At 37.7% G+C, this 17,169-nt stretch overlaps 1 protein-coding gene across 7 annotated transcripts in view; it reads right to left on the reverse strand.

The window, feature by feature from the left end:
- dab2ipb (DAB2 interacting protein b) overlaps positions 1–17,169 on the reverse strand; it is a 191,903-nt gene continuing 174,734 nt past the window's right edge. For 6 of the 7 annotated variants that reach the window (XM_087252099.1, XM_087252100.1, XM_087252098.1 and 3 more), the window contains 6 exons: positions 16,766–16,944; positions 14,488–15,373; positions 10,926–11,048; positions 7,916–8,118; positions 5,934–6,021; positions 1–1,849 (listed from right to left, as the gene is read on the reverse strand). In XM_087252099.1, coding sequence (XP_087108225.1) covers positions 1,682–1,849; positions 5,934–6,021; positions 7,916–8,118; positions 10,926–11,048; positions 14,488–15,373; positions 16,766–16,944 — 1,647 coding nt within the window. In that variant the 3' untranslated portion in view covers positions 1–1,681. 7 annotated transcript variants of the gene reach the window in all.

The following is a 17,169-nucleotide window of genomic DNA, read 5'->3' on the forward strand; positions in this document are numbered from 1 at the left end:
TTTACTGATTGTCAATGCATCATGTGATTGTAATCTATATAAAATACACATCATATACTTTTGCTAAATGATTAAAATTTTCTTTGCTTCAAATCAAAATGTATAATGCTGTGATTCTCCTTGTAGCTGGTGTATTTGGTTCAAGTGGGCAGGACTACTGATATCTAAGGAGAGACACAAATTTCTCAGATTAAACACCTTGATGTGTGGTCTGGAGATAAAATAAAGTCTTGCAGTTCAATGTTAAAACAGACACTTCATTTTGGGGTGAACTAGCCCTTTATAATAATAATAAAAAAATAAATAATAATAATAATAATAATGATGATGATGATGCATTTGCTACATGTTGATGGAGTGATGTAAACCCAGGTGTAAATGACAAAAGGACAAAGTGCATAGTCTTTAGAGGGACAGATGTGGTTTGTGCTTGTTATATTGATGTAAGAACATCATTCACTCTGAACATCTATAATCCTAATTTACTCCATCCCAGGGCACATTTATAGAGAGGCTTTCCCTTAAAAATAGCATTTCTTTCATCTTTTTATATATGTCCCATGACAGTTTGTCTTAATATGTATATTTGCAAGAAAATAGAGACGTGTAATGTGTGTCACTTCCTCAAAGACCATCAGGTTCAGATTAAAGGAAAACAGCAGCTCCATGATAAATGCAGAAAATCCTCACATATGCTTTTTTAAATACAAAAATATACAAACTCTAAAATGCTGAAATGTAAAGCGCACAGCAATTTGGACCAATGAGGCAACACATATAAAAATACAGACACACATGTACAAATGAAGGCATAAAAAGGAGACTGAACATTAAAAACCCATAAAAAATGAATCAAATGTAGGAAGAAAACACGAGGCGGTTTTCAAAACTTCAATGTAAAATCAAGTTGATGTAGTATAGTGTCGAAAACATTCACTCTGCTCCGTCTCAAAATAATATCTGAAATGGACCCAAAATAAAATGTAGGACCTGTTTGTCACAGACTGGACTATTTTTGTCCAGAATAAAAAAAAAATTAAACGACAAAAAGAATCATGACTGACGGAGAATGTAAAATATATACTTTTTTTTTTTTAAATAGACATCATAATCTATCACAGATGTTCATCTGAACTGTAAAAACAAAAAGATAAGGACTGGGGGACATTTCAGATGCAACATTTTAAGGCTTCTCATGATGGAGAGACAAAGTGCACTATGTAGGGAGAAACAGAAGTGAGGATATGAAGGAGAGCTCTAAATTCTCCACACAGAGTCGCTCGTTCTGTTGTTTCAATCGTTTCATGTTAAAGTAAAGAGCGCTATAAATAAACGGTTCAGAATTGAGTTTCTTTTTCTCAGATTGTATGGAAAACACCTATTTTAAAGCAAGTTCAATGACTTTTTTATGCAGACTAGAAGGTCTAGTGTTTGTATAATGTCACCATGTCAGCTGTATTTTTTTGTGTTCTTGTATTATACAGTCAGCCGTTGTGAATCACGAATGAGTGTCTAGTGGTGTGTCCTAACATGAAGTACTTGAACAGTAGTGTCACCAGCGGATGTTTCTGGACAGCCGTTCTGCTGAGTGTTCAGTGTCCTCACCTGCGGTTTTCTCTCAGGGTTCACCTACAGAATATCATGTCCTCTCTCTCTCTCTTTTGGTTCTGTGTGTCTGTACTCAGCAGTTGGAGCTGTTGCGGAACTCTCCGTTCTCTGTGATCTGCAGTTTGGTGGGGTTTGTGGGAGAGATGCCGTTACGTGTCTGCATGCTGTAGCGCTCCTTCAGTTGGGACAGAGCACTCATTAGCCTAGCGTTAGCTGCGTCTAGAGAGGCTATCCGTTTCTCCTGTAGTGAGAGAGACGTAGTGTGTACAAGTTATGAATCATATACAGTACATTTAAGCCTCATTCAATATTTAAATTCAGAATTACAAGAAAAAACTTTTAGTTTAGAGTTCATATACTTTTGTAAAATTTTATAGCTTGATTACTATTTAATAGCTTGATAACTATAGCTAAGTGCTCCAGTAAGCTGACTGGGGTTTCACTAGCCAATCTGGAAGTTCTGTACACCAGGCAGCTCAAAAGAATTACAAATTCAATTTTAAATGTGACACTGCGCATCCCCTACACTCAGAGTTTTAGTATCAAGCTGCAGAACTAAACAATAAAAGATAGTTTCATACCAGCAGCCATTAGACATTTAAATAAGGCATAGACTAAAGCAGAGGTGTATCTGTGACTTCTATAACCCATTTCAATGTGGTAATGTCATTGGCCCTCAAACATTTCCTGCTTGCTATCAAACAACATCCCAACTGCAACAAGAGGTAATTCAACCATATTTTAATGTTAAAACAGCTATCATAACATTATTTATCAATATGTGGACCTTTGTAAAGTCACAGAAGCTGTGTAAAGTCACATTTGGACCATTGTCATTGTTATTGTTAACATTCCTCAAAATGGTCTATATTTTACAGTTTACAGATTGTTTTAAATATTTAATTACAATTTTATTATTTTATTTAAATTAATATATATTTTTTTAACTTTTTGTAAGAGAGTGTTTTGTATGTTTACTGTATGTTTTATGTTCATTTCTTGTTGGGGGGGGCATGGTTATGAAATGAGGACTCTTAATTACAAACCACATCTACCTTCAGGCTTAAATAACCTAACCTAACCTAACCTATTTCTCTTTACTTTTTTGTAATAATTTTTTTATTTATTGCAATTCTGAGTTTATATATGACAATTTTGAGGAAATCAGAATTCTGACTTTTTATATGTGTGAACACATGTACCTATACAAATGCAAATATCAGGAAAATTAACAGCTCTGTAACAGTCATAATACTTTTGAGTAACTGTTTGAATGTTACCAAATAAAAAAAATGTTCTGGTAAATACAGTTGACTCAGCCCGAAGAGAAACAGATCAAGTGATCTTTCTCAGATATTCTGGTCTCGTCATCAGCCTTTAGGTTCTCATGATTTATTTGTACTCTGTTGCATTGGATTAACTAACACAAGCTTCAAGGTGAATGTATAATTATGCATAAAGTTAAGTCAGTCAATTCAGTCAACATCAAGCACCCAACCGATGTTATTACATTTACATTTACATTTAGTCATTTAGCAGACGCTTTTATCCAAAGCGACTTACAAATGAGGACAAGGAAGCAATTTACACAACTAAGAGCAACAATGAATAAGTACTAAAGGCAAGTTTCAGGTCTGTAAAGTCTAAGAAGGGAAGTGTTAGTAATTTTTTTTTTTTTTTTTTTTTTTTTTTTTTTTTGTACAGTTAGTGTGATATTCAAATAGGCAATTGCAGATTAGGAAGTGAAGTGGAGACTAAATAGTTGAGTTTTTAGTCGTTTCTTGAAAATAGCGAGTGACTCTGCTGTTCTGATGCAGTTAGGGAGTTCATTCCACCAACTGGGCAGATTGAGCGTGAGCGTTCGCGAAAGTGATTTTTTTCCTCTTTGGGATGGAACCACGAGGCGACGTTCATTCACAGAATGCAAGTTTCTGGAGGGCACATAGATCTGCAGAAGTGAGTGCAGATAAGAAGGTGCTAGGCCAGAAGTCACTTTGTAGGCAAACATCAGAGTTTTGAATTTGATGCGAGCAGCAACTGGCAGCCAGTGCAAACGGACTAGCAGCGGAGTGACATGTGCTCGTTTAGGTTCATTGAAGACAACTCGTGCTGCTGCATTCTGGAGCAGTTGAAGAGGCTTGATAGAGTTAGCTGGAAGCCCAGCTAGTAGAGAGTTGCAGTAATCCAGTTTGGAGAGAACAAGAGCTTGAACAAGGAGTTGAGCTGCATGTTCAGATAAGAAGGGTCGGATCTTTCTGATGTTGTAGAGTGCAAATCTGCACGATCGAGCAGTTCTAGAAATGTGGTCAGAGAAGTTTAGTTGGTCATCAATCGTTACTCCAAGGCTTTTCACCATTTTGGATGCAGTAATGGTTGCCCCATCCATCTGGATTGAAAAGTTATGGTGTAGAGTCGGGTTGGCAGAAACTACAAGCATTTCCGTTTTTGCGAGGTTCAGCTGAAGATGATGATCTTTCATCCAGTGTGAAATATCCAACAGGCAGGCTGAGATACGAGCTGGAACCGAGGGATCATCAGGATGAAAAGAGAGGTATAGCTGGGTATCATCAGCATAGCAGTGGTAGGAGAATCCATGTCTCTGGATGACTGGTCCTAGAGATGATGTGTAGATGGAGAAGAGAAGTGGCCCAAGAACAGAGCCTTGAGGTACCCCAGTGTTTAGATGCTGTAGGTTGGACACCTCTCCCCTCCAAGACACCCTGAATGACCTGTCAGAGAGGTAAGATCTGAACCATTGTATAACAGTGCCCGCAACGCCCAGTGACTCAAGCGTAGATAGCAGGATCTGGTGGTTGACAGTGTCAAAAGCAGCTGACAAGTCCAGCAAAATGAGGACTGATGATTTAGAGTCTGCTTTAGCCAGTCTGAGATCCTCCACGACCGAGAGCAGGGCAGTCTCAGTTGAGTGGCCTTTCTTAAAGCCGGATTGCTTGTTGTCCATGAGATTGTTTTGAGTAAGAAAGTCCAGGACTTGATTGAACACTACTTTCTCCAGAATCTTGGCCATGAATGGCCATGAATATTACATCAATGAATAATCATGTTATAGATTGTGAACATGTATTGGATCTTTTTATTTTGAAAATTTATGGTAAAATAGATTGAAGCTAATAAAATGTATGCTCATTATCCTTTTTTTTAAATTGGCTGCAAATCAGCTATAAATCAGTGTTGCATGGTAACTTGTGATGATTGAGCTTGTGTCTGTGACCAAATCGCAGCTGTGATGTTATTTATGGAGACACTCAGCCACTAGTGTTTAATTGCTTCTTTCTCTCTTAAAACGTGGACATGAAAGCAGAGGAGACAATTAAAAAATGAAAACTATGTGAAGATATAGCCTTTAGCACTTTAGTTTAGGTCTCTATTCACAGTTTTAACAAACCATTTACTAACACTACAAGCATAATAAACTACTAATTAGCTGTTTATTAATTGTTAGTAAGGTAGAAGTCGGGTTCATGTAGTGAGGGGATTAGGTATGTAGAATAAGACTATACTTTATAACTACTAATGAACAGTTAATATCTTAATCATAGACAGGTAATAAGCAAGTAGTTAATAGCATGAGTTGTAACCTAAAGTGTCACCAAATATAAAATAGTGCAGTATATGTATTTTTCATTGAATTCATTCTGTGTTGCTGCATTAGGTCATTTTGCTGTTCAGATTTCAGACTGTACAAATCAGCCATGAAAACCGATGATCAACAGAGAAAATATTTATTCAGCAAATGTTCAATTTAACAAGGATTAATGGTACATATTTAGCAGATACACTTTGCTTTCATTGCAATAAAAATGTATATGTTTCTTTAAAAAAAATACAGCCTACTTTCCCTGGGGGTTTCTATTGTACAGCAGGGGGTATGCTGGGGATAGACTATGATAGAAATATAAATACCAAATATTTTCCATTCAAACACTGTGGTTTTTTAACTAATGCATTCATATGGAAATGGTGCATTAAATTGATCAAAAGTGGCAGCAAAGATGGCAGAGTTTACTAAAGTTTAATATGTCATATGCTCACATACAAAAATGTTTTCAGCTCTGGCATTACTAGACATTTTATAAACATATATAAATAAAATACCCAAAATTGCAATTCTTATTGTATTTCTGTACTAAAAAAATACTCAAAATGTGGTTTATTCAACTCAGTATGTGAAATTAGTATCAAGTATTATGCTATTGTACTGGTAGGTATTGTACTATTGAAATGATTTAACAACAACCCTCAGGCAAAGAGAATAATCCCAAAATAGTTTGGATTCCATGACTGATGTTATAGACATACAGTACCTGTGCATCAATGATCTTCTGTTTGGAGTCAACAACTGCCTGCATATCAGCATGATCCTTCTTCAGCTCTTCCTCCACCGACATCAACCTGCATCAACGCAAAATAAACATACACTCAGTCCAGCCAGCATAAATCCTCCCGTTCTGTCTTTGATCTGGAGCTCCAGGCCATAAATAGCTGCCCCATAACATCGGTCTTGGTGGAAAGCAGCTCTCAGTAAAATCTGCCTTGAGGAAAGCTAAAAGTCGGCTAAAAGCTCTCTGTCTTCTCAGATTCTCACTAATACACCAGCAGCTGAAAGCAAAATGACACTCGGCATCAGAACCAAGTGCTGCAAAGTGGCCTCTCCCTGCGTTTGCTGTTTGTTCACTAAATTCAAGCTAACTTTTATCTGATTTAGGGACTAAGATAACAAGGGAAATTGAGCCAAGTTAATCCATTTGCTTCACTAAGGCGATTTAATGGACTACTTGTGAACTTCATAGGCAAGCATTATAAAATTTGGTTGTTTTAACCCAATATTGGGTCAAACATGGACAAACTGGACTGTTGGTCATATTTTTTCATAAAACTAACCGTTAGGTTCTAGTTATAAAATGTGCATTTACTAACATGAACAAATAATGAACAATTAAATAATTATTTGTAGTATTTATTAATCTGTGTTAATGTTAGTTAACGACAAAGAAAGTTATTTATTGTTAGCTCTTGTTAACCCACAGTGGATGAACTAATGTTATTGCATGGCTCTCTGGAACTCTTTTGCACAAAGAGTTTTTTAAGAATTAGAGTTGTTGACTGTGAATAAAAGAGTTTGTTTTTTTATTGGGAATGATATGTAAAATGTTTAATCATGTGGTATCTAGTTATTTTATGAAACATTTTCAAATGGTGAGGCAACAGCATACATATAGTACTAGGGGTTGGGATTTTAATATTTGCTTAAGTTTAGAAGTTTAGTGGGGAAAAATGTGTTTTTATAAACTCATGCAATTATGTGCAATAAATTATCCGAATCAAAATATCAAAAGATAATTGTTTGATAATGGGTGTTTATTATTTACATGGTAGGTGATGATTTTTTTAAATAATTTGTGTATGTATGGTGAATTGTATGGTATTGTATGTATGGTTATTGTGTTTTGCTCTAACCCTAATCAAACAAAGCTGATCTAGTTGTGTCTAGTAGTCTTGAACAACTCAATTAGTTGGATCAGCTGTGTTTAATTAGGGTTGGAGCAAAACTGTGCAGAGCTGTGGCCCTCTAGGAATTAAGTTTAAGACCCATGATCTAGACTGTTGATGAATAAATACTTGAATCTGATTAAAAGAGTCTGGTTAAAGACATTCCAAGGTATGTTATATCTGTCATTCCACTATTCATGACTGTTTGTGTCTGAATAATAAGCAGTAAGTGTAGGCGTCATTCAGCCATTTGTTGACAATTCTTCTTTCTGCAAGCTTCACATTTAACAAAAGAGCTTTTGAACTATTACAGAGCAGATCAATATTTGAGGCTTGATGTCAGGCTGCTGATAAGCTTGTTAGCCTTTATTCTGCAAGGACAACCTGCTTGATGTATATTATCCTTTAGTTTATGTATTTTACTTTGTATTTTAATAATACATAAGTAAATGTTAAACTATAATAAATGCTGTTAAAATATTGCATTCTTACTTCGAATGAGTTCATGGAACCTTATTGTAAACTCAACAACTGTGTTTGTCCATGTTTAACCCAACCCAAAGTTGGGTCTAAACATCAAGCATTTGTTTTGAGTGTACATGAAAAGAAATACTTTCTTCACATTTGCTACTCTTCCCTTCTCTTTACTTTGTTTTTGGCTTACTTTAAAATTTCATATATTTTTGTTTGTTTGGTTTTAAAGTCTGCTCTTTTCTCTTTCTGTATTACTGCTTTATGTCATCTTCCTTCATCGGCTTTCATCAGGTTTAATCTTCAAAACATAAGTGTGTCCCACCTGCTTATGATGCCCTTCATCTGCAGATCTTTGTCTTCTTGTTGTCGTCTCAGTCTCTCCTCTGACTCGTCCAGTCGGGCCTGATACTCCAGCAGCATCTTCTGGGCCTGTTCCTCCTGTCCCTTCAGCCGGGCCTCGTACTCCTCCAGCCTCTGCACCGACATACGCAGACGATCCTGCAACATGCTGATTTCCACCTGATACTGAAACACACAAAATACCTCAGTCAGCACTAAACGTTAGTTAAGAGTCCTGAAAATGGAAAAATACACTTCCAAATGTTTTCCTATGTTTGTCTTTTGCACACTCCTGCAAAAGTATAACATGATAACTTTCTACAATAAGGTTCAATTTGTTAACATTAATGCTTCAGGTGTCATGAATTAACAATGAGCTACATTTTTACTGCATTCATTTATAGATATGCTTTCGTTCATTGTTAATTCATGTTCATTTATAATACATCGACTAATGTAAATTGATACAGCATGCAATGTTAAAATGCATTAATATATGTAAAATTAGCATTAACCTTTGAGTATCAGTGCTGTAAAAGCTGCAGTGTTAGCACAGTAACATGCTAACATCTGCTCCAACTTGCTAAAACTCTGTTGGAATCAATTATCAATTTATGTTGACTAAAACAATGACAAATTCAGTTTTAGAGCAAGCTAACATTTGTTAACATCAGTTCAGTGCTTCCCACATATAGACTTTACTTGGGCGGGCTGCCCAGGTATGTTAACGGTCGCTCAAGTATATTTAGTAACACTTTTTTTTTGACTGTTATTAACATCCTTTACATTATTTTGTAAGCGCCCAATACCCAAACATCCAAGATCAATTAAGCAGTGGAAAATCTTCTCTCGTTTACACATTATGTTTTGTGTGCATAAGACCTGTCGACACTTCCACAGACAGTCTCACATGCTCTGCAGACCCACAGATGTGCGTTTTTTTGAGACCTAAAGATTTTGTCCGGCCGGGGTTTCTAAAGCTCCTAAAATGTCCGGGATTCAACTTTTGCTTTTGCTTTCTAAAGCTCTTAAGCGTTTTTGCATCACTTTTTTACTTTAAGACTACTTTTGCTTGGCTTCGAAACTGACTGCATGTGCACAGTCGCGAGAGTGAGAGAAACATTGAATATATATATTTTTTGAATCTAAATGACTCTAAAAAAACTTTACTATATACTCGAAGAGGACAAAATTACTGGTCTAAACTGGCTGCAAAATGTATGTACACCATTAGTAATGATTAATAAGTGCATTTGACTTTATTTAAATGATCTACAAGTTTTAATCTTGTAATTATGATTATTTTTAGATATATTGTCTGTTTTTATTGTTTTTTTTGTCATTTATTTCTCATTTGCAGATTATTATATTAATTTGATGATGTTAATATATTACATACAGTAGGCTATTTTATATTTATTTATTCATTTTCTTTTCAGCTTAGTCCCTTTATTAATCTGGGGTCGCCACAGCCAACTTATCCAGCATATGCTTTACGCAATGGATGCCCTTCCAGCTGCAACCCATCACTGGGAAACATTCATCACACCCATTCACTACGGACAATTTAAGCCTACCCAATTAACCTATGTCGCATGTCTTTGAACTGTGGGGTAAACTGGGGTGCGCGGAGGAATCCCACATGAACATGGGAAGAACATGCAAACTTCACACAAAAGCGCCAACTGACCCAGCCGAGGCTCGAACCAGCGACCTTCTTGCTGTGAGGCGAATGTGCTACCAACTGCATCACCGTGCAGCCCGCTATTTTATATGCTTTGGCATTCAGGTTTGCATTGAACTTGAAAGAGAAAGAAGCATATTTGACCTGTCAGTGGGTGCACATGACTCATGTAGAGCATAAAAGTAAGAAATTGTGGATGTCGTCTCTTTTTTACTTTAACCCATTGAAAAGAAACCGTGTATAACGGTATAAAATAAATTAAATTATTGTTGAAAATTGAATTATATATTGTTTGTCGCATGTAGTTAACTATTTATGTGATTTGGGTAAATGGTGCGTTTCAATTCGGCCCCCCACCTCAAGTATATTTTAATCCTGTGAGAAGCAATGCAGTTAGTTGCATTAGTCAGCATAAACTAGAGATGAACTAATTCTACAGCATTTTATTACATCTCAGTTCATGCTAATATCCACATATAATAATGCATCCCTAAAATCAAAAGTTGCATATGGATTCCTAAGTTAAAACAAGCTATGATTCAACATGAACAAGAAATTATTGTCTTAGCTGACTTTGTACCTACAGTAACTAAAACACACTACTTACAATGTATTATGCAATGTTAGAAATCAAGTGTTCTTTCAAAGTGTTACCAAAATGTTTTTCAGTAAATAAAGCTAAAATAATCAAATCACACATAAAAATCATATTTATGACTTTACAAATTACTTTCAAATATTATAAAAACAGTCATTCAAAATATTAATAATATAATAATTTATAAACAATACTAAAAGTTATATAAAATAGAAAAGCAAACATACAGTATGTATAAGAAATGAGAAAGCAAAAAATGAAGTGGATTATTTTCTCTCTTATAAGTCTGAGAGTTCTTCTGGAAATTGTTTCTAAGAAGTCTGGATTTTCTACACCACTAGAAGTACCAAATGTAACTGCATAAAAAAAAATTCTAACAACCTCTTCTACCCCATTCCCCATTTGCCACTGCAGAAACATTGCAATGTTAAAACTGCCACAAAGCTCTCAAGGAGGTACAAATGGCTTACTTAAGATCCTCTGCTCATTAAACTAGGACGAGACTACACATTTCACCTTTAAATCTGCAATTTACTGCACTTTAAATCTGAGAAAAAACCCAACTCAGACAGAGCCGAAAGTTGGATCGCTGACACTGACAAAATCCTTGTGTCTGAGTAAAAAATAATGCAGGATGATGATTCATTTCCCATCCAGAGTGTTAGAATGAGCCGAAATCTCTGCTGCTACGGTGTGTGGGTGGTCAGTTACCTTTTCAGCTTGTGTGTGCTCATCTCTGCAAAGCTCTGTCTCAGGCTCCTGCTCTATATATGGCACATTCATCAACCAGGCAGCCGTACGGTCCAGTGCACTGGGGTTCACTGGGGACGGGGCCTATGAGACACACACACAAATACACAAGCGCATGAATAACTTGAAGATCAAACAGTATTCACACACACACACAAAGAAGTCATGGCAGGGGCAGCACGTTCTCAACTGGCTACATGGACAAACAAACCTAATGACATTTAGCATGATGTAACGTTGAATAAAAGAACATGTGTGACATATGGACACCATTACAGTGCCTATAATAACATGCAGAGTTAAGATGCATTAGAAAGTGTCCATTTTTGTTGATGTTGTTCTTAAGCTAAGCTCTTTCGCCTGTTGGCACTGAGTGGTATGGTATGGTTCAATATGCTTTTATGGCCGTTTACACAGTCAAAAGGTACCAAAAAGCAAACCGTACCTAGCATGACAAAAGGGTACTAAAAGGGGGAGCTACATAGCCGAAACATTATATTGTAAAAATATATACATGCAGTATAATAACAAGCCATGGTCAACCCGAGCTCAAACAAACCTTGTTGTCGTCTTGATAAACAGCTATAAACCCAATAACAAGCTTGCGTGCACTTGCCGCATGTCTATATTTGAAATAACAAACTTCTTGAGCTGATGATTATGCGCGTGTAATTTTTGAGGAGCTTCTGACATCCAATCCTTTCAGAAACTGACAAAAGCAAGAGTGAAGTGCAAAAGACAAAAACAAAGGAGTTAACATTTTTAACTATTATTATCACCTTTTAAAATATAATGAACTCTGAATGATGGATATACTTTCTAATAAGAGGTTACATTTGCTGGGGAAGATTAAAGATACAGGTGAGAGGTTTGCACTGATTGTGAATTATATTGCTTGTTGTTTTTGAAAACAAAATAAAGATTAAATGTATGTTGTGTGTAATGGTACCCTTTTGGCAGTGGAAACGCAAGCCTGATAAAGGTGACCCGTACCCACCTGTACCATACTGTACTGTAACACTCAGTGGAAACAAGCCATTAGACAATATAAGAGTCAAATATAGTATAGTCCGTAACTATTTTAACATGCTTACAATTTAAACAATTGCATCACATAAGATGTGTTTTCAAGAATTATACCATGAATTTGAATGATATGATTCATGTCTGAAATAAGAATAAAAGTTTTTTGTTTGTTTTACCAGCAAAGTCATACATTTACTAAAGATGCAAAACTATTTAAGAATTACAAATAACCTAAATAAAAAGAGGCCGTGGTGCAGTAGGTAGTGCTGTCGCCTCACAGCAAGAAGGTCGCTAGGTCGCTGGTTCGAACCTCTGCTCAGTTGGCGTTTCTGTGTGGAGTTTGCATATTCTCCCTGCCTTCGCGTGGGTTCCCTCCGGGTGCTCCGGTTTCCCCCACAGTCCAAAGACATGTGGTACAGGTGAATTGGGTAGGCTAAATTGTCCGTGGTGTATGAGTGTGTGTGTGTGAATGTGTGTGTGGATGTTTCCCAGAGATGGGTTGCGGCTGGAAGGGCATCCGCTGCGTAAAAACTTTGCTGGATAAGTTGGCGGTTCATTCCGCTTTGGCGACCCCGGATTAATAAAGGGACTAAGCTGACAAGAAAATGAATGAATAAATGAATGTTTCAAAAAATTTAAACAGCAGACTTTTTTGGATTCAAAATTAAATCTTGTTTAAAATCAAACCCTAGCTTGCATTCAGATCTGCCTCTAGGGCTGGTCGATTTGGCCTAAAATCAAAATCTCGGTTAATTGAAGATTTTAACTGAGGTCCAGCTTCCAGCCTCCGGGGCCTTGACTGCAGCTCTGCACAAGACGTTTGGCCAGTGGAGAAATGGTCGTGCCAAACTAAGCCTGGTTTCTCCCAAGGTTTTTTAATTCTTCACTTTCACCAATTGGTGAAAGTGAACCAACTTTCACCAAGTTTTTTCTTCGCTGCTTTCGCAACTGGCTTGCATAGTTCGGGATCTGTAGAGCTGCGCATCGGTAAGTTGCTCTTCAGTGTTTGGACACTCAGTAGTGATTATTAAACCACACTGAACTGAACTAAACAGAACTTAAACTCTGAAAACTAAACCGAACTGTTTCAATTTACTATAATCTTCTATGTGAAGCTGCTTTGACGCAATCTACATTGTAAAAGTGCTATACAAGAAAAGGTGAATTGAATTGAACGATTCTTTTATTTCTTTATTAAATTTTTTTTGCTCTTTCCACACCGTTCACACTCGTCAAAGATACCAAGCTGACCAATCACAGAGCTTGCGCTATGGGTCGTTGCGACGTGTAGTTACATTTTACGAGAGCTCACTGTTGGTATCAGTCACTGGGAGGAATATGCAACCGCATGAAAGCTGCACCAGACCATACGCTGTGCTCGATGCAGAAGTGTAAACAGAGCGGTGTCACGTTACTCCGCACGTGGTAGGGAAAGTAATGGAAAAAATTCACCTGGATCGACTATAGGTTCTGAATTTTGATAACTTTTCGAATAATTGCCCAGCCCTACCTGCCTCCATCCAATTAATTAACTGAAAACTAAAGACTCTATCATACACTTTTTTTTAACCTTTTATTAAGACCTCATTTCACTCAGATATACCTTACAATACAATAAAAATCTGTCACCACCCCTCTTTCATCAGTTTTAATGAGGTATAACAAACAATAGCTCAATTTGATGGAAGATGCTAATCTTTTCTGCAACTGTATAATGTAACTGATTTTATACTCCACCACAGTGTTCACATAAAGTGCGCAGATGTGCCTTTCACGTTGAGACAAAAAGAGCCTGGAGGTGCTCTGCGATGTAATAAAAGTGTGCGCACATGTGGCTTCCATAGACATGCTTCCATCAATCACTTTAAACAATCAATCAAATCCCAAGAGAGAGAGAGAGAGAACAATGCATTGTGGATAAGGTAAATGTCCTTCCTGTCCACTTCATTGTCAAATCACTGAGAAAAATGACTGCTTGTGGCAATAGTCAATGTCAGGGGTTCATGATTGGTAGCAAGCTAAGCTTTTTTGATTCTTATTACACTCGATAAATCAGACCTGCCGCAAGGTATATTTATAAAATTACTAGCTTCGCTTCAGATAAAGATGCATAAGAAAAAATGATCCAGCTCAGAGGCTGATTTAAAAGCCTGCATAAAACGGAAATTGCAAGACTCTTTTCTTCCATATTGATTTGGCCCCCTGGGAATTGACTGATCATTGTGGTTTGTTTGCTCTGATTTCATGTGATTGACCGTTTGCTGGAGGCAAGGAATTATTGCCCAGCTCTTGCATCAGTACACACACCAAACAGAGAAGAGATGTCTGCTTTGGATTAAAGATTTGATGGAGCACAATTAAATAAAAATGATCTGCTCAGATAAATCCCTGCAATATTCTATAAAATAATAACCATGTCAGTTTTTTTATATCATGGCTTTAAATGTTGATGCGTACTCTGAATACTAATCTTTATATGCAAAAAAACATGACTCACTTGTTTATGTGGTGCACGATGCTTTGTTTCTGGACTGTCCCCTTTGGAAGAGGAGCTCTGCTGCCGAAGCCGTGCACCACTTCCAGGCCAGTCTGGTGATGATGACATCATAGTGTTGTTGAGAGGTCGTGGGTAGGGGCCGGAGTTTAAAAGGTTGGGTGGAGTTCGTCCTCTGGGTGCAGTCTGTGTAGGTGGTGGAGGCTGGTCAATCCGCCGCTGGGGGCCAGCACTGCTCTGTCGTGGTACTGTTGGCTGGTTTCCATGCTGCGGGTCGGTTAACGATAGCTGGCGTCTCGAAAAATCTCCCGAACGCCTTGCAAACTCTTCGCCCACTGAAGCACCCTGGGTAAGGAAGGTGGTCTTGGTTCCTCCAAGACACTCTTCATTGTTGCTATGGGAACTGACGGAACTGTGACACTCCGACCCAGAATCCCCACTCGCATTACCCCTAGCGGAGACTGGCAACCCTGCTGCCATCTGGTACACTGGATTCTGGAAAGATAGTGGGGCCAAGAGCTGCGTGGGCCTGCCTGGGGCCCCTTCTGCTCCTGGGGTAGTGGGACTCTGTACTGGCCTGTGAAGAGTTGGGCCTCCAGCAATGTTGCCTTGAGGAGTCCGTGCATTCCAGGGGACCATGGCACCCTCACCCATACCTTCTGAAGTTATCCCTGCCGGAATGGAAATGGGTTCTAACGCTCTGGCTGCTTCCTGGAGGTCTACCATGGACAGACTCTTGCCACCGTTGGCCAGACCCAGCTCGGGTTCATTGGCCTCAGAGTAGCTGGAGCTGCGGGTAGGGGAGCCCTGGAGGCCAGAAGAGCGTGTAACGAAGAAGAGGTCTTTGTTTTCAGGGGTGGGGGAAGGAAGGCGAGTAAAGTCCACTGGGCTAGTAAAGTGAAAAGATGGAAACAAGGACCAGAAAGAGAGAAGTGTAAATAATTAATCACAATATAGGTCAGTAAAAGGACATGCAATTTGCGATCAATTAAAATATAATGGAGAACACATTATTGCAGTTTCAAATCTTAATGCCTTGTTGTCTAAGAGAGCTGCTGTCCTTGCTGAAATGTTACCTTCTAATGAAAACTTGCACAAGAATATATGACTGCTAATCCCTCAATACTGTGACAACAGATATTCACACAAAAGTTGGTTAAATGTTGTGAGAGGAAATAAATTAGCTCTAAATCCTAGTTTTCTTCGTTGTTGTATGCTGCATAAATATAATTCACAATAAAATAAAACACAGCTTAATTAAATGAGTCAGAAAACTCAACATAGAAAACTTTGTAAAACAAAAAGTACAAATTGTCATAGAATGTTGTTATTGCTTGATTCTCTAAGAAGCATAAAAAGAGCTAGACAACCCACAATAGCCCATTTTTGTTTATGAAAATTAACCTAAATTCTACTACAAAAAAATAAAAAAATTAAAAAAACTAAAACATTGTAGATTTAGGTAACCACAAATCTACAATGGTTTAGCTACTCTTCCTATAGTTTAAGCTACTTAGGAAGCAGTATACTTTAATGTTGCTCTTTAACCATTGGAACAGCAATAAAGTTTATTATGTATAAACATATTCACAAGACCTCTGGCCCAATATAGCAGCTAGTCTGATTGAAAAACAACATTTTTCATAACCTATAAATCTTTCTCCAACATACATAAGTGCCATGTATATAACAGCAGAGAAAATTCAAGGTTATTATGCATCTCTTTCTATCTTTCCTTCCACCTAGACTGTGTTTATTGTCTGGATGTCTGGGAAAAAAATGTTAATTTCATCATAATCTCCATCCAGACACCAACCAACAAGCTTCATTCGATGCTTTCTCCTCACACCCTCCATCTCTTTTGATCCCCCAGTATATTTATCTTCTCTTTCCCTGAATGTGTGTGTGTGTGTGTGTGTGTGACTACAATTACAGGCTTCTCATTCTCTCTGGCTCTCATAAATGTCGGTGGGGAATTAGCAGCGAGCTAGACAGATAAAGATGAGCCGCTCTCTTTAGAAGAGCAGTCTGCTGGATAAAGTAAGGGCACACTCTTAAGAAAAAGGACGAGGACTGTCTTTGTGTCTGAAAGTGACAGATAATGCTGAGTACGTAAGCAATATAGAAATAGAACTGTACTTCGCCACTTTTATTGTGTAATTGCCTTAAGTAACACCGAGCTTGAAGCCGATTGGTCGATTTGTGATAATGCCCCTTCTTTTTATACATTATTCTGCTTGGTTTCAGGTTGTTAATAAACTAGATGTGATTGTTGCTTTACCCTGGCAGGTCGCTGTCAATGGCCATCTTTTGTATCCCAGTGGAGATGCTGCATCCAGGGACTGGTGGCGAGGGCACTCGGTCAGAAGGAACGCTCATCTGTACATTCGTCGGGTTTGTTAACGCTCCATGGACGTCCCTCAATATTCTCGGTAATGGGCCAAGCTTGGAGGCAGCACTCTGAGGATGTGGATGAAAGATCATTTGAAAATGAACACACTAGCTAAATATATTTTTAATCTGTGCAGGACTCTGTTAGTCCCCTTGAGAAGAGAGGCTGAAGATAACATAATTTGTGAAAATGAGTACCTGAAGCTGAACTGGTAGAGCAAAATGCTTGCAGAGCCAAGGCCATGTTTTTGATTGAGGCAACGCTGATGAACTGATTACTAATAAAAAGTGCAG

This window comes from Danio rerio, chromosome 5, assembly GCF_052040795.2.
Source record: "Danio rerio strain M-AB ecotype USA chromosome 5, GRCz13ab, whole genome shotgun sequence".
NCBI classification, from domain to species: domain Eukaryota; kingdom Metazoa; phylum Chordata; class Actinopteri; order Cypriniformes; family Danionidae; genus Danio; species Danio rerio.